Genomic DNA, 22361 nt, shown 5'->3' on the forward strand with positions numbered 1-22361 from the left:
AAAAAAAAAAATAGGAAAAGGTGCCCTTTTAAATGACTGAAGTTGTATACTTTGGTACTGCTTCACTATGTATTTTTCTTCCACACCAGATCCAAGAAAGAAATCTGGTAAAAACCTTCCTTTGCACTGTAGGAATTTAATAGTTCTGTTTTCAATATGGAAACCTCTGAAAGTGTTAAAATGTTGTTCGGCCCAATAACGTTATGTGACCTAGGACTAATAGTAACTTTTCCCAGGAAAGTATCAGGATTTATAGACACACTTAAGTTTCATTCTAGTTTTAGTACCTGTAATGGAATTTCTGTCCTCCCCCCAAGATGTATATTCTGTAGGCCGAACATATCTGTCAGTCTTGCTTTTACTGTGTAATGACAGAATTTGGAAATACTGTGAGCCACAGATAATGGAACAGCTTGTCACTGCTACACAAACCAAAGTGGGATGTAAATTGAGATATTTTTGGTTGATTACACTTTTGTGAGTCACCCTGAGATGAAAAGAATATTGACCTTGGAAACGGAACTACTTATTAATACTTAGCATTTATGGAACTATATATTCCTATGTCTTTTTACTATTTAAGGACAACTTCTCCAGCATCAGAAAACTTAAAGAGGAGTGATTTTAGTAGGTCTTGGTGGATTAACAGCTAGGACAGATTCTGGTCTTCCTCATTAGACTGACAGCTGTGTTATCAAAGTGACAAATAGTAAATGCATATTCTGCCCTGCAAGCTTGGAAATCACTATCCAAGGATGGGAGTTGAATTATTTTCATTTGTTGAATCTATTGGTTAGAGCAGAAGGTTAAGAATGTGTGTTTGAGGCAAGGATTTCAAAACTTTGCAAAGGTATTAACTAATTTACAGAGCGTCATGCACAAAGTCAGTTGCAGAACCAGAAAAGCCATGTTGGTACAAAGCTTGGCCAGTATTCTAGCCACAAAACTCGTATCACCTACTGCATCACCTACTGCTCATTGAATTAATAGAAAATATGCTGAGCTTTGTGTTCTTTTAAAGCAAATATTTTAGCATTAAATGCTGCTGTGGTGCAAAGTGGCTTTAGAAGACTGGAGTTATTCATTAGTGCATTGGGGTCAATGTAGGTGCTCTCTACAATGACTCTATTTTCTTTGCAAGTTCAGAGTATTTATTAGAAAAATCAATATTTCCTTAGAATTCAGGTTTATGCTGAAATCTTGGGAATGTCCTTATGCCTGGCCCTATGCATTTTATTTTTCTCCAGAAGGTGGCATCTCTGATTTGACAGCAAACTTAGCTCTATTTACTGTAGAACTGCACTGGTCCTAAGACATATTTGTGAAGTGGGACATGGAAAAGGATCAGTGAGAAATGGCCAGAGAGAAGCTGCTTAGCTAACTTTGAGTGCAGAGACAACGTGGAATTGTTCTCTGGGAAGGGTGAGAACTTTGTTCCAAAGTGAGATTGCAGCCATGAAAATGAAGTTCTATATTTGACAAAATCTTTTCAATTTTCAGACATAGGTCTCAGATCCTGTGCAAACTCTACAGTACAGGCCTTAAAGGTGTGCTGCCTGTGTGTTACCAGCTAGATACAAGTTTCATGTAATGTCTTGGGAGAAACAAAACTTTGTGCTCCAAGTCTAAAAGCCTAGCTGGGCTCTTCCTGGAACAGTCGTTAATAAATACTAGTGGTTCTTAATACGGCTTGTGTTGATTCCGTTGATGCATAGTTTCACTCTCTGAGATGCATCTGCAGTCTAAGCCATTTATGCTTATAGTGTAAGCACATGCACGTGGAGAGCTGACAAGCCGAGTAAGATGATATTATTTATATGGAGTTTTTCTAAATAGAGCTTCATTTAAAGGGCTTAGAAAGTCAGAATTTGATTATTTAATCAAGAAAAATGTATTCTTGGAGGAAAGCTTAACTAGAGTTTGATCTTTAAAATTATACACACATGGCTTTGCTTTGTTTTCTGCAGCAAAGTGAATTTTTCTCTTTCCTCATGAAATATTGGAATGGTTAAAATGCAGTATTTTGCTATGATTGAACTTACTGTTTGGATATTTTTGCATTTGTAGCAGTTATAGGATTTCTAATAGAATGTTGCCTTGATAATTTTTACTTGTATAAAGGTAGGTAATAAAAATATATACTGTGATAAACTGTTTACAGAGAAAAGGTTTGGTAATTAGCTCTAACGGATGGTAGAGAGATGGAAACAGCTGCCATGTTTCCAAATTCATTCTTATTTGTGCTGAGGATACACTCTGGGGGAGTGTAGTCATACTTGCCATCTGTAAAAACTTCATGTTTATAAAATTGGATGGCTATAGGGAGACTTAAAGCCTCTGCCAGTTTTATATAGGAATGGAAAGAGTCTCTAGTTACAAATAAGTGTAATAAAGATACTTAAAAAAATTTAGCAAAGTGATGAGGTTGTGCAAATAAGTATTCATAACTCTGGATGTTGTAAAACTAAATGGTAAACTTAATTCTGCTCTTATGTCTGTGTGTATGTTAACACAGTGACTCGATTGCACGTTTTTCAACCATTATATGCTAAGATGCATGGAAAAGCTGTTTCAGGAAATTGTTGATTCCCTTTAAAGAACTGAAAAGCTGACTAGGAATGGGCAATTTAGGATTCTCAGTATTTCTGAGTGAATGCAAGTAAATGAGGTAAAACTAAGATTCATTTCTATTTTTGGCTGAGCCTGCACCTTGGCACATTGTCTAATGGCCACAATTAGATCACATTGCATTTGAAAAAAAAAAAAAGGCAAAGCCCAACCAACCAAACAAAAAACTTACCCAGACATACAAAAAAAACCCCAGTAAAAGTTAGATAAATGTCTTGGATTTCTGTTCTGGGAAACTTTGAAACTGAGGTGAATTTTAGGACAGAATATGGACTAATTGTCATTATGGCTATACTACTGCACAGACTCCTTAGGAAAGGAAATGCTCCAAAGCGTTTGGCTCGGAAAAAGTTAGGAAATAGTCATGCGTTTGGTATTATTTCCTTTCTCCTTTTTCTACAAGATTATTTGCACTTAAAATACGTCAGCCATAGGTAAAAAAAGGAAAATATTTTGCTAATTATTTGGTTTTTGTTGCTTAAAGACTGTTGCAAAACTGATAGATTTCATTTTGTGTTTAGAGATACTGAAAGCACTCCAAGTGAAATTTCCCTTGGGTTTCATCAATTGATGTTAATTTAGCTCTTGAATTTCTATCTGGACTCAATTGTCTTACATCAGTAGTTCTGCAGTGATACTCTCAGAGGATGTTTAGTAATTTTTTTTTTTTTGTGTTGAGGAATAGCAAATAATGCAACCCTAAAATGGTAACATGGAACTAAGCTCTTCATTCAGTTGTGGTAATCTTTGACTTCTCAAAGTGAAAGTTGATATTTTTTTGTATTTTCTTTAAATTAAAAAAGATGATTGCATTTTAACACCTAATAAAAAAAGAAAAAAGATAGGTCTTGTCCTTTGTCTGATAGTAGATCCATGAGCCACTTCTCATTCCATTCATATTTGAAGCAATGGTTTCATTGCTTAATTATTGTAGTAATCATGCAGTTCATAGGACACACTTTTTTTCCTAATATTTTGCAGGTGGAGACCAAAACAGTTCTTAAAACCAGAATTGATGAGACTACTACGGAATTCAGTAGAGGATTCATATAAACGCCTCATATATCCTCTTCTCTGTAGAGAATTCAGGTAAGTCCAGAATGAACATGTTTATTCATACTACTGATTTTTTAACAATTCCCACCCCAGCTTTTTATTAGAGTATCTTTTATCCATTTGAAAATATCAGCATGATTTTAATCCTCTGTGCTTACAGAAGCTATATGGTCTTGGATCTGTAGATTCGATTTGTGGCCCTATCCAGTTTAGGCTACAGTAGAGAAATGATCTGAGAAGATGTTTTACATATTTACATATTTGTTGCTTGTACATATATCTAATAAAGTACAGTTTAGATGTGCTTTACTATAATATATGTATCTTTATTCTTGTATTAGCATAAACAACTATGTCATTGAATTTTTCTGTCATCTCGCCATGTCACAGCAATAGTTAGTGATGTTATTCTGACTCTTTTTTACCTGTCTGAAAGAAACCCTCGAAGTAAATGTGATTGGAATTGTCTCTCGTGTTTGTCAACTGCATTTTGTGGGGAATAAATTAGTTGATGTGTTAAGCTGATATCTTTTTGTGGGTATTATGGTGGCTCTAAAGAAGTCAGTAAACTTATTTCTGGCAATACTGTAGTAATGATGTCATCAGACAAAGTATCACTTCTAAGATCTGTAATATTGTTTTAAATTTAAAGAAAATATAAAACTTAGTATCAAAGTAATTAAACAGAACATCTTCATGGTATAGTATAGGAATTTACCACATAATTGAAATGATGTAACATGTCAAAAAGTCTACATTCTGAAAGCATTATCTTTTAATGGCTAACAGTACTGATGGCGTGATTCTTCTCTTGAATATAAGAGAAGCTTCTCAAAACATGACATGTTTGATTCTGGCAAGGCTTTCTGATATGGGACCTAAATTTTAATGCCTGTTTTGAGGTAGTTCAAGTGAAATGTTATTGAAGAGACCCTGTTTCTTTGACCAGAAATGCTGAAATGACTTGTATCAAAGTGACGTGTTGGTTATTCAGTACCTAAAATCAACAATCACATTCTGAAATTTAGTTCTTCTGTGCCTGTCTGGCTGTGCTCTTATGTTTCAGATCAAATTGGAGTTGTTTTCCTGGCACTTTTTATGAGCATCCTTAGATTAATTTTATGTGTTCTTCCCTTCAGAAAAAAATTATCAGATAGTGTTTTGAACAGCAGATATTTCTAATGGCTTTTGGGTTTCACCTGTAGTATGTGTGTTTGCTCATTTGATCGGTGGATTTGGTTTTTTGATACTGTGAATTTCACAGATTTTTGAAAGTACTGGGTTCACTTACTTTTTGCGACCACAGCACATTTTCAAAAAAACATGGACAGCCTCTTGCTCATAGAGCTTCATCTTCTGTGGTATGAAGGCAATGTTTAGCTATATATACCTTGTGCAAGCACCTGGGCTGTTTTTCTAGGTTCTACCTGATGTTGTGGAATTACTTAATTTTTAAGCCCTGTGAAACATTTCTGGAAGCATGATAACTAAGTCTCATTTCAGTATTTCATACAGGAGATCACTTGTGGTGATGTGCTTTGCTTCTAAAAGTCTAGAGGCGTAAATGCATCGACTTGATAGGAATGGTTGGACTCGATGATCCGGTGGGTCTCTTCCAACCTGGCTATTCTATGATTCTATGATTTAGCTACCTCTAGAATTAAACTCTTCTAAATAAAGAATAAAGACTTATCTGGTAGTGGGGTTTAGTTTTACCATAAACGAACAAACTGGCATAAGGGTTCTTTAAGGCTTTTCTATAATATTTTTGCTTCATGGTTTCTGCCACAGGGCCGTACTGGTCTATGTGTTGTGTGTAACTGTGAGGGCTGCGACTGCAGCAAGTCGCTGAAGGTTTTTTGTTCTCTTAATTAAACGAGAACCTCTAGAAGTAGAACCCTTCTACCTCTAAAATGTAGCTCACAAGAGATAGATACAAATAATACAAAACTTGCTTCCTGTTCCTGAGTGGATATCTGCTTATGTTTGGCTTGTTGTGATAATTTTGCATGATTGGTGGTGGCTGGTTAAGAAAAACCGAAACATCTCCTACAGAGAAGAATACAGAGCACCTGCCAGTAGTATTCCTGGTCTGTGACCACTTAACCCTTATCCTTCTTTTATTCTCTTTCTGCCTACACCAGAAGGTGACTTTTAGGACTCTGGCAAGAACTGTTGAAGTATTCAATAACTCCCTTTTAGCATTAAGATTTCCAACCTCCAACCCTTTTTATTATCATTAAATGTTGGAACAGAAAATTTCCGATAGTGTATTTAAACTTCTGGTGTTTCTAGTAATCAAAGGAATGAAACTTGCCAGCAGGACAGTTACCTTATTTACTGTTTAATTTCCTTTCTTCCACACTGTCAGATACCATAATTTCTTGTATCTGGTATAATCATGTCCAGTGTTGCTTTTGGCTCTTCAAAATACATTTTATTTTGTTGCAGTACTGCATGGAATTATTCCATCAGGATTTGATGTAAGTGATGTGGCACGGACATATTTTTTTAATGGATAATCCTTTCCTAATTTTCCATGCTTTCTCAAAGTGCTTTCTCTTCTCTGTCCTGAGGGACGCAAACATTTCTGTCTATATCTTTTTTCACACCTGAAGCTAGTTTGCAGATATTTTTCCATGGAAAAGATTGCCTGCCAGAATGTATATGGAAGTGGGGAGTTTTAAAAACTCAGTTTTAAAATTGAGTCTTATAACATTGAATATAGAAACTAGTAGGTCATCATTAGGTTATTTGCTTTTGTTACAATATATCTGTTAGTGATATACAGTCTCTGTGCTTCATGGAGTTCAAGGGAGGGGCTAAAAAAAAAAATCTAACTTGCTTGATACTTTTTCTAAAGTAGCAACTGAAGGGTTTTGTTTTATTTTTTGCAGAATAACCATTCCTCTTGTGTTTAGAGAGGAGGACAGCTGTCCGCCTCTGCCTTATATGTCTGCCATATTAATAAGAATTGTAACAAATTGGAAAAACATAATGCTGGGCGTCTTGCCATTTGGATGAAGCCAGTAGTGTTCTAGAAAAAGAGAAAGCTATTAGATTGTTTGAGGTAGCTTCATATTTGTTCAACGGCCAAATGACTATCCCAAACTTAAAATTAAGGGCCAGTGCTTAGGACAGTAGATCATGTCATTGATACAGTGTTGAGCTAGAGACAGTTAGAGAGAAAAGAGAGCCGTATATGTGAAATTAAAAAATACAGGATATTGTGTAATAGAAAGGACATATGTTATGTTCCCCCTACACACCTGGCACTTTTAGTAACATTTCCTGTTACTGTAAAAATTTCTGTGTATCCATGCCAATTTTAAACTTGATATCAATAAGGTGCATGTAACTAATAGCATGTGTTTAGGGGCAATTTTAATTCATGCACAAGTCTCCCTTCACAGGTGGAGTGATGTCAATTTGCAGTGTGAGAGGAACTGAGCTTGTGAGCAATAGGGACCCCGTATCTCTGGGACAGAAAGAAAGCTGGAACTTGGCTTGTCTCTGTACAAAGCCTCCAGTCCAAGAGCATTCAACCTTCCTTTGTTTACAAGCCACTCATTTCTATGCACATGTAGCTGATTGAATCTCTATTGTGCATGTAAGTAGAAATATACAGCTGTGAGGCTTAGGTATTTACTTCATTTTCTCTAGTATCTCACAAGTAGCATTGAAATGTTCTGTCCATGGACTCCCCATGGAAGAAGCTTGTTCTGTGGTTATAAGAAGCTTGTTTAGGTTATTTTTGTTTATTTTTTTTCAGGCTGGGAGAAGGATTCTGCAAGACTGAATGATCAGGAATGGAAGTGGCTACTGAAATTCAGTGGACATGAGCGAGTGTAAAATTGCGCTTGCGAGGGGAAACAGTTCTCTATATAGAATATTATGAGCTCTGAGCTATCCTGATACTTGGGAAAGATGCTTTGGTAGTGTGGAAGGTAGCTCCACATAAACGTTGAGTGCTCAGAAGATAAGATTGTTTAGTTAAGGTATAAAGACAAAATGGTGAATCATCTATTTAGTTGACCTGTATTTGGAGTATTAATGGCCATTTTGGTCCCCTCACCTCTAGAAGGAGTAGGGGGAATTAGTAGAAGAACTTGCTATAAGTACAAAAGGCACAGTGAAGGTGAACAAGGTATGAAATAATTTTTGTGTGAAGGATTAAGTAGGCTATGACACATCAGCTTGGAAAAGAGAGGACTTGGAGGTCAGTGGCATGTGAAGATTGGCATGGAATTTCTAGGGATAAATTTTTACTGTCTTCCAGTTTAAGATTTAGGAGGCCATAAAAATTAAAATGAATCATGTTCCAACCAAAAGGTGGCAGCTATTTGCACGTTTTATGATGGACTTGCAGAACTTGCCGCCAACAGACTATGTGGATGCCGGAAATGTGCTTGTGTTCAGTGGGAGACTGGATGGTTGGACACGAGAGCTGTTACAGGCTACTAAACAGACAAATCACGTCAAGCTCGGGAAATGTTCTGAGCTGCAGATAGAGGGGAGGCTACAATAAGATTATGGGACAGGTATACTAGTGCTACTGTATCATATATCAGCTCCCTAGTCAGCTGCTTGTATGGGGTACTGAGATAGAAGGACCACTTAACTGAAGTAGTGCAGCCATTCACATATTCTTGTTTTCAGTCATGGCAATATACAGATAATCTCCTTTTGGTGCTGGGGCATATTTAAATTGCTAAAGAGTCATGGAAAAATGCATGCATACCCTGCAACATCTCACTTTAAATGATCCCTGTGTTAATTTAGTATACACAAACCAAAACCCATGGAGATATAAGGGAGACTTTTACTTAGAAAATGTTTAATCAACAATGTGTGAAAGAGAATCTAGGCCTGTCTGTAAGCTGCTTTACAATAAGAGAGATGATGAGGATTTACCAGCTCTTTCTGTACCACTGTAGGATGAAACAGGGGTTTAAGTGGTTGTTTGGTAGGGTCCTGGGTGAACTTAAGTCAGTTCCTTGATATATGAAAATTGCTCAGGACAGCTTTATATCCCATCACCTCAAATTTCTGTTTTGAAGGTTTATGTTTGAATTTTTTGTAGCCTGCTTGTGTCATGCATTGATTAACTTAAACAACTTGAGTAATTTCCCCAGCTCCATTCTTATAGGTTATATAACTGGAAAGCAGGGTTGGTTTTTTTCTATAAAAATAAACCCAGATATTACTGTTTTCAGTGATGAGTAAAAGGAAAAGGAGAATAAGGGCACTGTCTACCCTTTAAGTTTATATGAAGGCTTTACTGGATTGCTGTTGTTTGTCCAATTATTGCAGTTGTTGTCAATGTAATGCAGCTGAAAATGGCAGAGTACCTGCAAAAGAACAGGAAATTAGTGAGGTGATAAATGTTTGTCCTTGGTTACTTTTTCAGTTTTGTTTGTTTTATATAAGATTCCATGCCCTGACAAAAACACTTATCCTTATCAATCATTGTCTTACTGGCCACATCTGGCAACTAAGACATCATGCATCTTGTACACCTTCACTCAACAAGGCTGATATGTTTCTCATAACACTCTGCAGTAAGTATTCTCGCTTGAAGTCATCAAAGTCAATTCTTGGTGCACTAACTCACTTCTTTCTGTTGAAGAGTGTGGAAAAGAAAGGTAGGGAACATCATGAGCCCATCAGCTTTCTAGTTTGTTTCCAAGGAAGTGGAACACTCTCCTAGATAGACCTCAAATCTTTATACTTCTATGATGACTGCTGAATAGTTTGTAGACAAAATTACGTCTCATGAGTCATGGTGTGTTAGCAATTAAATGGTTAGGCTCTTCCTGTTTCTCTCTACTGCCTCTCAGCCTCTCTTTCTATAGAACTGGAAAGTTGCTTCTTCAAATCTACTTTTCTTTGCAATTGGATATCAACTTTGACAGGAAGCTGCTCTTTGCTCAAAGTTAGGAGTTGGTATTTGAACGTTAGTTGGTGTGTATACATTCTTCTAAGTGTTTTTATTATACTATTTATTTTGATTTACTCTCTTAGAACCAGAATGAAATAATCATATAGCTGATCCTTTTTATGAAAAGCGTCAAAAACTTGATTGGAAGTGTAATATTTCATGAAAGATAATGAAAATGTGATTATGAAAAGCTTTACAACTTTGGAACAATTGAAAAGTGCATTTGAAAGGTAATTGAGAGGAAAATGGTTTTTTTGCTTTCATTGTTCTAAGATCAAAGTTGACATCTGATGCAGAGAAAGAGTCTGTGATGATGTTTGGGAGAAACCTCCGGCAGTTGCTTCTGACCAGCCCTGTGAGGGGCCGTGTTTTGATGGGAGTAGATCCTGGCTACAAACATGGCTGCAAGCTGGCAATTATTTCACCAACCAGTAAGTTTCAATTTCAAATAGTTTTGAAAGGACTGATAAAAATATATTAATTTAGAGGAAGGGTAGTTTTAAAACCTACTTTTTTATCAAATTGATAAAAAATTTTTGGTAGTGCTGCATCCTGCCATGCAAATTTGTTTCTTCAGGCTGAAGGTTGTTTCTGGCACCTGGATTCCATTGTCTGCTTGGGTGTTATTAGTCCTCTCTAAAATATAATCTAAAGTCCCTTATGCCTTCTTGAATACCGATTCAAGTAATTGTGCTTCTCATTAGTCGGCAAAGAAAACATCTGGCATTTTTATTGTTTATCAAAGAACTTGAAGTCAAATATTTTCTATAACTTCCCTTTTTTTCATGGATAATATCTTGGACATCTGGATACTTGATCAGCACTTTTTGTTTAGGAGTAGGTGTGCTAATGTGAGGTCAGAAACATTGTATTTGCAGAACTTTTTTGTCTTTTGACAGATATAGAGCAGAGTCTTTCTAGTTCATTCTAGTCTGATCTGGGGGTATCTTTTTAGGTCCATGCAAAAATGATTTGTTTTCCTTTTATTTTGTCATTGCTTTTTATCCGAGAAAGTATCTTTCCTTACACCCACCCTGGGTGGATGTGTTCTTGACACATATTAAAGTGGCAATAAAGTAAGGTAAATGATTATTATCTTGCATCGCACCATAAGCTATGAGTACCACTTAATATAGAGCTATTTCCAAATATGATAGATGGGATGATGGCAAGAGCCGGTGTTGGAGTTCTAATATCCCTGGACCTCAAGCCCTGTGACTGCATTCCCAATTTTCATCTCTCTTTACTGAATCTGTAAAATGTACTAAAATAGAGCAATAGATCTTTTGCAGTGAATTGCAGTTTTTCTCTTTGATGTAATATATTTTATTTGCCTTATATGAATTGATGCTCATTATTTGTTATGTGTCTGTGTCCCCAGGGAACTAGACAATGTATCAACTCATTTTACATTGGCAGCCAAAGAATTTTAGTACTCTGCTCACCATACATTTCTTCTAATCAGATGTAAGAAAAAAAAAGGAAAAAAAAAAGGGAAAGCGGGAAAGCTGGCATATTGAGAAGTTTTCTTTGTGAAACATCAAATTAACTTCAGTATTTCCACAGGATGTAGCTTTTGGGTCTTGTGGTTTTTATCAAATGGCTTTGTCTTTCATCGTTCTAGGTCAGATACTCCATACTGATGTTGTTTACTTGCATTCTGGTCAAGGATTTTGTGAAGCTGAGAAGATAAAGAGGCTTCTGCTCCAGTACAAGTATGCTAAAGAACCTTATATTTGTTACTCTTTCTTACGAAACGTAATGAAAATCTTCACTATACAAATAACTTGCTTTTAGGTGGAATAAATATTCTAATGATTTAACCATAATTATTTTATGTAGTTCACAGCTTGTTTTTCTTTTAATGGTTTTACACAATGTATACATTAGAAGCATATGAAATCAAGCTATGACTGTGACTAAGGCCACATGCTATGAATGTATTTTTAGGAGTAGAAACTAACATTCAGCGAAGGAATAAATTTAGCCTCAGTCTTCCTGCCCCTCTCCCCCAACAGCCCCCAAACCCCTCATTGATCTTTCCCTGTTCCAAAAGCCATATTTAGACATTGGAGGAGTTTTATTAAGCTAAGGAAATCCTGCTCAGATAGATCTCCAGACAGACTTGCAAACAGGTGTAGTATGATTAAAGAGTTATTGTATCCAACTGTTTTGGGATCCCCTGTGGACAGACATCTAGTCCACCAAGTCAAGCTGCTGAACTGCCTCAGCATACAGTCCAGTTTGTCTTTAAACATTAGATTGGCTTTAAACAAGGTGTTTTGATGGCTGACTGGCTGTGGTGGGGGCAGTCAGAGGCAGTGACTTGAAAGCTGTTGCACACTGTGATATTCCTGTTAAGGAATTAAGATACTGATTGCTTGGGCTTCTGACTTTTTTCATGACACTTAACAGCTTAAGGAAATAAGAGATGAAATGATTTGAGGCCTGTAAATAACAATATATTTCTTTTATGAATATGAAGTATCATTTTTTGATTTTTTTCTGCGGGTATTACCACTGTTCAGTTCCATTACATGAGTGAAAATTTTGATGCAACACTTGAACTATCTCATTGAAAACCTGTTAAACACAATGTGATAATGCTTTAAGTCTGGGCAGTGTGTTATACAGAATAAGATATATGGATTGTTGTTGTTTAGTGAATGCTATGTATGAAAAAGTCTAATAATTAAGAGTAATTATTTATCTTTTTACACCATGCAAAGCTGTAGCACTGTTGTGATTGGCAATGGCACTGCCTGCAGAGAAACGGAAGCTTACTTTGCTGACTTAATTATGAAGAAATATTTTGCACCACTGGATGTAGTTTACTGGTAAGATCGCTTTGCTTGCTGCAATAGTAATCCGTTCAGCATATTTTAACTTGAGAGGCAGTCATTTAAATGTAATTTTTTGTAATGTTTCATTTTTATTGCCTTGTATTTGTTTTTTGAGTCAAGCATGATGCATCCTTCTAGCCAAAGGAGAATGGCTGTAGCTCTTTAAAGCATGAAAGCAGTTCTCCTGAGTCAGTAAAAGAGACTCACTGAAGCATTTTGTTTTACCTTCCTAAGGTTCAGTCCATTGCTATTACTGTTGCAACATGGTATACAAGAATAGCAGTTTGAACAACCAAGGACCTGTGTTTGGCATTGCATGTTTATTAATAAATGAGGTTTAATTGAAAATGACATTTAATTGCAAATGGTAATGCTTGTGTTATCTAACTATAGGCTGGAAAGCTTTCTAATCGTATAGATATTAAATGATCTGGAAATAAATGATTTGTTAATACCTAGCAGAAAATAGTGAAGGTATAAATCCTTTTCAAACTTCAACTTCAACTTTGGATGGAAACAGTAGTATATAATGTTCTTTTCTTCTGTGCAGAACTGCTTACTTTCTAGTTCACCACTTTTTTTTTTTTAAGTATTTTTTGTGATTTATCTTGAATTATCTTTTGTGCTGAAGTTTAACGGCAATATTTACTTTTCACTGTATTAATATACTGAAATAAGTTATCTGAATTTTTGAAAAAATTATAGCTTTTCTCTGTTCATACTATTTTATATATGTATATACACACACAGTTGATGGAGCCCTTTCTCCATAGATTAAGAAGTCATCTTACAGAAATGTTCAGAAAACATTATTCCTACCAGCTACTAACTTGTGCCATCATTTAATTGCACTTGATTGTTGTTTCTAAGATTTCTAAGTAAATTTGTGCAAGATATGATACTCTTTTTTATTTTAGGAGACATAGCAGGGTTTTTCTTATTTTAATTGTCTGCAAAGGGAGGAGGTTGTTAAAGCTTCTGAAAAATTAGACGTCCTCTTTCCCGAATCCAACTTGAAAACAGTGGATTTTTAATGACACCTCATACTATATGTTTTTGGCAAAGGTTTAATTTCACTATCGTTCACTTCATACTGTTTAAAATGTAAGCACTTTGTCTGAAAGAGTAATAGTGATTTTATTTACTTATTGATCACATGCTACAAAATGTAAAGAATTAATTAACAGAAAAACGTACTTATTTAGTACTGTGGCAGATGGTTTTCTCACTGCATTTTCCTCTTTTGCCTAGATATTTTCTCCCTGTTTCTAGTTCAAGATTATAGAATTTGCAAAATAATTATCAGTTTTTGTGGGTTTTTTTGGTCCAGTAGAACTATTAGGTTCTTGGAACTGATAAAAGCTCCTGTGAAATACAAATTGGTATAAAGGCTCTAGGGCAGAAGTCAAGTTATCAAGTTGGTTGTTTTTTTTCTGCTGGTGACAGATAATTTTCTAACCTTTCACTTTTTCCAGAATTTATTGTGATATCTGTAGGAAAAACAAATGCGGTTGTTTTACCTACCAGATTAATTCCTGGAAATGAAAATTGGCATAATCAATTGCTTTCAGTATATGCTTATATTGTCAATGGTTTTCTTGTGCTGTGCTTCTGTGTGGTGAAGAGCTAGTCCCTGCTTCAGAATTTGTATGCAGAACACTGAGCTACTGTGTATTAAAATGAAAACCAGAAGCCTGCAATTTTTTTTTGTACTGTGTGCCCTAGGTGATGTATTTGATGCTGTTGAAGTTGGTAGACTGGTGTTTGTGTGTACATTTATGTGGGTTTATGAATACGGTGGACTTGCAGCTGAACTGTCACATTTTGACAGTCTTGACTGAGTTGTTCTTGAGTATTATGATTCCCATGTTTTCCTTTCTGCTAAACTAATTCTATGTGGGTCTCATTGCATTATCCAGTGCTGGAATTTCCCAATCATGCCATTAAATCCTGAAAGATAGCTACTCTGTTTGCTTTCTAGCTCCAGAAAAGTTTCTCCTTAATCCCCTTGGTATTTCTCAGTAACAGAAAGGAATGATGAGTCCAGACATCTACCTCCTCACTTCAGATAATCTAATGAAATATCTGAAATTTATGTCAATCTGAGTTAAAAACTGTAGATGATGCTTGCTAAATGAGAAATTAGTAGTGACTTATCATTTGAGCAATAGGTGACAGTACACATACGTTTTGAGAACTGCTCTATGTCTTAAAAGGGATCTGTGAAAGGTGACTTGGCAGAATATGTACGCTCTGCTGATCCTCTTCATGTTTTAAATAAAATCCTCTAGAGTATGCAGCCTCAGATCTCAAAGAACTTTTCTGTTTCTATGTATTCTCCTTGATTATGTTGTTTTCTCATGATAGGGGGAAAATATGAGGGCTTTGTTTATACACAGGCCGAGTACAGATCTCTGCTCAGTTCTGTGGAAACCTTTGGTGCATTTTTGGATTGAGTGATCTTGGTAAATTATTTCTCAATTAAAAGCTAAGAAGCAACTTAAGTAATGTTGGAACGGTTAATTTTTAAAAATCATCTGCTTAAGCAGATTGCAGTTGTAACTAGAAAATGGGTTGACAAGTCATTTCGGTGTTTGAACTGTGGAGGAAAAAACATAACGGAAACCACACATGGAAAAACAAATCAATAAACCAAAAACCCTACAAAACCCTAAACAAAATAATAATTAAAAAAAAAAATCCAAAAAACCAAAAACCCCTCTAGTACTTAAACTGTAACAGAATGTGTCAGTTGCACATAACAGGATACCATTTCCCAAGCACGGCTTCTCACAGTGATGCACTGAACTGCGCGCAGGTGCCCTTGTCTTTGCTCTGGAAAATCCTTGCCCAGCAAAACAGAGCTCAGTTCATTGCTGTGTGCAAGTTTAAGAGAATTGCCAATTCTATTTGTGTCTAATCTTTTTCCTTTAAGGAGTCCAAATGCAGAATGGCTTGGCAGATGAGGCCGGATTGTTTTGTAGTGTTTTAAAACCAGAATCCCAATCAACTTCTTAAGCTGTCATACAGAAAGGTGGCTGACTGAAAGTTACTACAGACTTCAGTTTCCTTAGCAAATAAGGCTTGTAATATAATACTACTTAATTTGTTTCAGAAGTGGGGAGTAGGATCAGAAATTATTATAAAAACATAAAAATCTGTTAATATTTTTCTGTCCTGTTCATCGTATGGAACTTGAATCATGCAATTTCAGGGAAATGAGACAATAATAGTGTATAAGTTGTGTGCAATTGGTGCGTGCACAACTAATTTGGACAGGTATGCTTTCCAATGAAGGTTAATAATAATTACAGGCTGAACAATTGATTGCATGTACATGCAATACATGCTGATATATCTTGAAATTGTCCCTCTGCTGCTGAAGTCTTGTACAATAATTCAGTTCAGAATTGTGCATGAGATTATTTCTTGGCTTTAGTATCTGACTCTAGTGAGTAATTAACTACAGACTTAGAGTACCTAATTTCACGTTAAGTTGTGTAATGAAAAGCAAATTAACTGGTTCTCGCTTGAAAATATTTCAGTTGTGTCGCTATCAACAGAGACTTCCAAAACTTTCACTTCAGTTTCTTCATTTCAATTTTCTCTCAAAAACATTACAATATTTTATTTGATGACTGCTTTGTCTTTTTTGGTGCTAATAAATAGATGAAAAGCCAGCAATTAAAACAAATCCTCCACAATGGCAAGTACAAATTATGTACAGCTTTAGTGACGTTTTCCAAAGAGAAGACAAATCAGTGAAGACAGTAGTAGGAAATGAGGCATATGGCACGATTTTTCATGTGGCTTCAAACCCTGTCTGGACTCAGTTTGACAGTTTTTGATTTAAAGCAAATATTTTTCACTATTTTTGTAACCAACGTGCTTTCAGATACCTATACATCCAACCTAAATAACTGTAGGACTTTCTTTTTTTTTTTTTAATGTGGTTGTCCTTTTAGAGCTATGTTTATTGACTTAGATTAGGACTGGACCAGATCCCAGAGCCAGTCATATCTAGTCTTCAGGTTTTTTTGTTACAAATCAGTTTTTGTTACAGGGTTCAATAAATACTCCTGCTTATTGATGTTAGTTCTATTGTGAGTTCTTGCCAAAGATACATTGTATTATAACCAAAACAGATGTTCTGCTTTAGACAAGTGTATTTGTTTTAACAGAACCAGAAATGTAAATGAAACAACAGTGTGTTCAGTGTTAACATGGCAGATGATTAACTTTTAGCATTTCATCCTTTTTGGATTAAATGAAAATCTGAATAACAGGTGAACTTTTAATGTGATTGTTACATTAACATGCACTCAGAATAATGTATTTGAGCTCTTATTTAAAGGCAAGTTTGATAGGCATCCTGAATTGTTAATTGTTTTCAACAAGCAGTCAAGAATGCAACTAGGCACATGTATTTTGGGGGGTTTGTTTAGGTGGCTTGATGTTGTACTTGGTTTTAAAGTTGATACAAAATCCTTTTCTTCCACTTTCAGCAAAATGTTTTCTTGCTCTTGAAACTTTAAGCAACATGGGTAAACAGCAGTAAATTATTAAGTTCAAACACTTTGTAGTGTGACAAATAGAGAAAAGTCTGTAATGTCTTGTAAAGTTCTCATCGGGCTTCTTGAATGTTTAAATTGTGTACTTCAGAATACTTAGGAGATGTTCTGCAAAGGTAAAATAGAACTGCTTAATACTGTTTGAAGTTGGATCTTGGTGGCAAGAAATTGATTTGAAAATGTTCTACAGGATTTTACGTCTGCCTGTATTTTATAGGTGTCTGCACAGGCTTTAAATATCCTTTTCAATTTAAACGTGTGTTTTATGTTGTTGAATATCTACATTATACTCTCTCAGCTTTAACAAATGCCACTTTCAAGTTCCATGCCTCTACATTTCTAATGTTACACTAGCTTAATTCCCATTACTTTTCTGCTTCATAGCACTTGCGGTTTGAAAGGGACCTAACATTCGGGTTCACATTATGATAATTAGGTTTCAAAGCAGTATGGGGGGATTAAGATGTCTGAAGTCTAGTTGCCGAATAAAGTTCAGAACTACTTGTAAAACTTGTTTGAGTGGTTAACAGAAGTGGTTTTATTTATTCAGGGCTCATGCAGCATTAATCCGTATTTCATCAGGTACCCACAGTGCTGTAACTCTAGATATGACCTTGGGACTTAATTTAACCCATCTCAGTTTTCCTTATTAATGTGCCATGAAAGAGGTACATGAAAGATAGCCAACATCAAAGCACCTTTTCAAATAAAGTGGTTGATATGAATCCTCTGGTATTTAACACTGTCTGTCAAATGTTTCACCTGGTTTGCATCCTTTTTCAAGCTATTGCTTGCTGCATTAATGTTAAATCAAGTCTGTTGAGAGTACAAAGAGGGGTAGGGATAAGGGAAACTTTATTCCTGTTTCTTTTTCATTATTTTTTTTTAAGCTTTTATTTTTGTCTGTTAAGCTATGTAACTCTATTGATGACACATTTATGTATGCACACCTACACGTCTTAGATCATTAGATGTCTGATGCAGGAGGTAGAAAGTACTTTGGGAAGTTTTGGCAAAGGGAATATATATTTGATAGAAACAATGCACAGGTCTGAAATGTGCACTGAAAAACCTTTGTTCTGCTTTCATCTTTTTCAAGCTCTAGTGAAATTCTAAACAATGAAGAAATAATTTGAGGAACAAACAGTTTTAAAATGTGCATGAGAAGGATATAGTCAATGAAAACATTTTTAAATTATGTAATGATTTCCAGCCAAACTGTCTTTTGTATCTTTCATAAGTTACTTTTTGTTATTATTTATTGCACCTGAGTAAGAACTCATGGTCATGCACACATCAAAAGAAAAATTATTTTGTGTATGTTTATATTTACAGGAGACAATCCTGTAAGTTGGAACCTCACTCTGCATACAGACTTCTTCTTATTGCTGCTCTTGATTGTTCATATCTTTAGGTAATAATTAGTCTCTTGTTTGACACAACATGGACTGTAGTAAGTGTCTACATTTTAAACAGTACCCAGTGTTTCTTCCTGGTGCATCCACAGACTGATATCTAACTTGAGCTAAACCAATACTATATTCAAAAGGGAGATTCAGAAGTCATCTTAGGTTCTGAAGCAGTCCAAGCAAGCAAAAAAATCCTCTCTGCCCCAGCTCTGTTTTAAATGTTTGCTGTAGACACCAGTACTATCTCTAGCTGTGTTTTTCTGAGGGGATGAAAAGAAATGAGTAAGCAGTGAGGATAAAGTGGGACAGGTGACATAGGAGTTGTTAATTTCTGGGTTGCATAGCATGAACTTGAAACTTTTTAAAATTAACTTTATAAGCAGTACACTTAACATGGTTTTGGAACACCACCCTTGAATTCTGTTTCAGAGAAATAACTTTACAGTTTCTAAGATGAAAACAAGGACTAGCTGGGATTGTGTCAATGTAGTTGGAATGAATTCCTTTTAGTTTAGAAAATGAGTAAGATGTGTGGAGTCCAGACTTTAGCAATGTGAAGGCGGGGTTCAGGAAGTAAATGTAACTGGCAAAAGGAATTGCAAACTTGATGGAAAAGTCTGTTTTTGCAGAACACTAGGGTAGGTTTGACTTGGGTCCAGGACTATCTATGGGAAAACAGTTTTTGGGGGAAAGAGGAAGGTTGTTCAGGCAACTTCCCTTCTATGTTTTCTTTCCAAGAGAAAATCAGTAACAGTAATGTCAAGCTGTGATTTTAAGTTACGTAATCTCTATGTGGAATGTCTTCAGACCTTTATGGGTTACTAAACAAACAAAGTCTTCTGTAAAATTAGGGAAGATTATAGGATGAAAAATTGTTGAGCATGTGACAATATGATCAAGGGCAACTTTGTGTACTCTTCAATAAGAAATGTGCTGATCTCAGATACTCTTGCAAATCAGATAATAAATGTGAGAAATTTATCACAATAATTGCTCTTGCCCCCCCCTTTGGTTTTTAAGAGAAGTCAGTTATATATAGGATTGCTAAATGACGTTTATATTTTCTATTTTATGTTCCCCACTGAGCAGCTGTTTATGCACAACCTGTTGTCTTGTAGGTATTTGTTATTTTCAGATAAATTAAACACATCTTTTTTTAAATTAATCAGCTAGAAGACAGCTGGTATTGCAGTACAACGGAAGTCAGGTGAAGGGGGGAAGAATCAAAAAATATTTACAAACACAAAACAAGAACAAGTTGGAAGGGCAAAAGGTTATTGGGAGACACCAGAGGGAGGGTATGCAATGAACAAGAGCTACTGTTCCTGCGCAGTGTGCCCCTTAGGTCCCCTGACAGCAGTTTTGGAATGCATATGTGCATGAGGTATATTCATAGAACAAGACTGGGCATTTCATTCCTAAAGGTCACTTAGAAAAAAATTGAGTTAATAATAAATGTGTGTAGCAGTGATCTTAATGTTCAGCATAGATCTACTAAACCTATACTGTGAGCAGAGGATTTTATTTTTGGAGTGTGCTTGGCTTGGTAGTGGATGTCTTTAAAACCCTATATATCATTTAACATTGTGTGCCTATCAGTTTTTCCAATGCAATCTATGATGGTGCTGAAAATTACTCTGGCCTAAAGTCACTTGTTCAAGGCTTCCAAAGCTCAGGAATGAAGAAGGATTTAATAGTCTTAAAGCAAAGCGGATTATTAGATCTTAAATTTGCTAGATTGCTACAGTAGTAGCAAAGTAGTTCATTTGAGTGTCTTGATATTTTTGAGAGGGTAGGGTTCCTAACAGGCTAAAAATAAGGTTTTATTTCAGACTGAGATGATTTAGATTATTCTTTAAGGTGGTTACAACATTTGAAGTTTTTCTGTACCATTTGGTCAACACCACAAGGTTCTTATTGGTTTAATTCCAGAGAAAGATTTCTGGAAAGAAAACAGAACAAACATAAGGCAATATTATAACATGCCCAGTTCTCCCAGAATCAATGTTCTTGCTCATTCTGACATCCTTCTTTCTCTGAAGGATCACCAAATCACCCTTCCTCACAACAGCTGTTGACTCTCTCACATGATGTTTGGAGTATCAGTAGAGGTACTGAAGGATGATATTTTCAAGTCATTGTCTGCATTTGAAATGTTACGTGCAGGTCTTTGCACGTCTTTTACTTCCTGGCAGAAAAATGCAAGGAGCCTTTTATTAAGGGACGTCTGAGTGGTAGCCAAGGTCTAGAGGTGATTCAAGGAATGCAAGAAGAACAAAGAACTCAGTAGCTGGTGGAGGAAATTGCGCAGAAAGAATGAGCGTACAGTTGGGGAGTAAGGGGCAGGGCACATTCAAAGTACTTGGTCTAGGCAGACGCACTGAAGTACAGTCTGGGGGAACTTTGTACAGCTTTGAGTTCATTTGAGCTGTGTTTCCTGTCTTTTCAATGCAGCAGGTTATATCACAAGAACAGTTCCCTCTCCTCTTCTTTTCCCCTGCCCTAATACTCTGAGCATGAATGGACTGTGTACAGTCCAAGCTTAAAACTGAGGTTTGAACTTCAGCTGTAAAATGTGACCTAGTGACATATTGTTGCTTCTCACAATGAGCATTGGAGACTGCTGCATCTGCGTCTTTTCCTGATACTATTTGCGTTTTCTACCTGGAGTAAGCTAAAGTCTACTTGTTCCACATAACTCCAGAGTATATTTTAAAATGTTGTCTGTCATCATAAGTCTAAGTTTTGGTCAGACACCACTGTGGGACACCGCATGAAGAGGAGTCATTGAGCCTTAAATGTTCCAAACCTGATATTGATACTGATCTCAAACCAGAAAAGCTTAGGTTTTCAGGTAAGTTGCTGCATCACTGTTTTAAGAGCTTCCAAAATTAGCATCTATGGTTCAGTGTATCTGTAGTGTTAGATGGCTTCCTTTTTTTCCTTTCAAGTAATGATACCTCTATTTGTCTCATAGTGGAAACTTAAATCAGACTTGGATGTTACCTGCTCAAACTAAAGCTGAGAGGTTAGATAGTGACTTAGTTGAATGATGATGGATCTTGGATATATGTTTTTATCTGCAGACTATTGAAAAGTAACTTGTGACATTGTAGAATTCACTCCAGAGATGGTAAGCCTACTGACAGTGAGGTGGTTTCTTCTGTTTCCTTTGTGAACCCTTTGGATGAACCAGCTTGTGAACTACAGATTGAAAACCACTGGGTTTGGACCTGAAAATAATAAAAAGTAGAAAGACTTAGAAACTTCATATTTAAAATAGGCGAAATTGCACATAGGTAATCCTTCCTCTCATTTCTATTCGCTACTTTGATTACAGACACTTGCAGTGTGGTTTTTGCTACCCATGTTTGTGCATTTTGCACTAGTAGCCTTTACCCATTGCCTGAGAGGAAATGGCATGAGTCCACACTAGTATTTTATTACTTTGCTAACAAAATCTTGGATACTGAGAAACCAATGTAAATTTGAACCATTAAAAAATTAATTTATGATTTGCGTCAATATTGCCTTCCTAAAATAACTGATGCTTTTGGCATTTGTGATATTACTCTATTATCTTCTTACTTTAGAGACATCAGAAACGTGTTTGTTTTAGGTGACTTTATAATGAAATAGCTGTGGCAATTGGTAATTTTTCACTGGGAAAATTCATCACTGTGTAAAAAGACTCAAGCAGGAATTACTTGTGGAATCCTGTCGAGAGTTAATTTAAGTGGAAGCATCCAAACTTGGAGTGTGATTAATGCTGATAGCATCCAGATTAAAATGATTTAAACACAATATGTATCCTTTGATTTGTGAGGTACTAAGGCTGAGTGTTCTTGCACATTTTGACCTGGTTGTATATTTGGATAGTATTTTGTCTTCAAGTAGCCATTCTGTAGGAACC

The 22361-nt window shown here is 35.9% G+C and overlaps 1 protein-coding gene across 1 annotated transcript in view; it reads left to right on the forward strand.

Annotated features, from left to right (window-relative positions):
• The window catches only part of SRBD1 (S1 RNA binding domain 1), a 125951-nt gene that overhangs the window by 22227 nt on the left and 81363 nt on the right, over positions 1–22361 (forward strand). Inside the window, exons 13-16 of the mRNA XM_069852636.1 lie at positions 3610–3717; positions 9899–10056; positions 11250–11340; positions 12355–12462. Of these exons, the coding sequence (XP_069708737.1) occupies positions 3610–3717; positions 9899–10056; positions 11250–11340; positions 12355–12462 (465 nt within the window). The remainder of the gene's footprint in view (positions 1–3609; positions 3718–9898; positions 10057–11249; positions 11341–12354; positions 12463–22361) is intronic.

The sequence above is a fragment of the Phaenicophaeus curvirostris genome, chromosome 2, assembly GCF_032191515.1.
Source record: "Phaenicophaeus curvirostris isolate KB17595 chromosome 2, BPBGC_Pcur_1.0, whole genome shotgun sequence".
Classification (NCBI taxonomy): domain Eukaryota; kingdom Metazoa; phylum Chordata; class Aves; order Cuculiformes; family Cuculidae; genus Phaenicophaeus; species Phaenicophaeus curvirostris.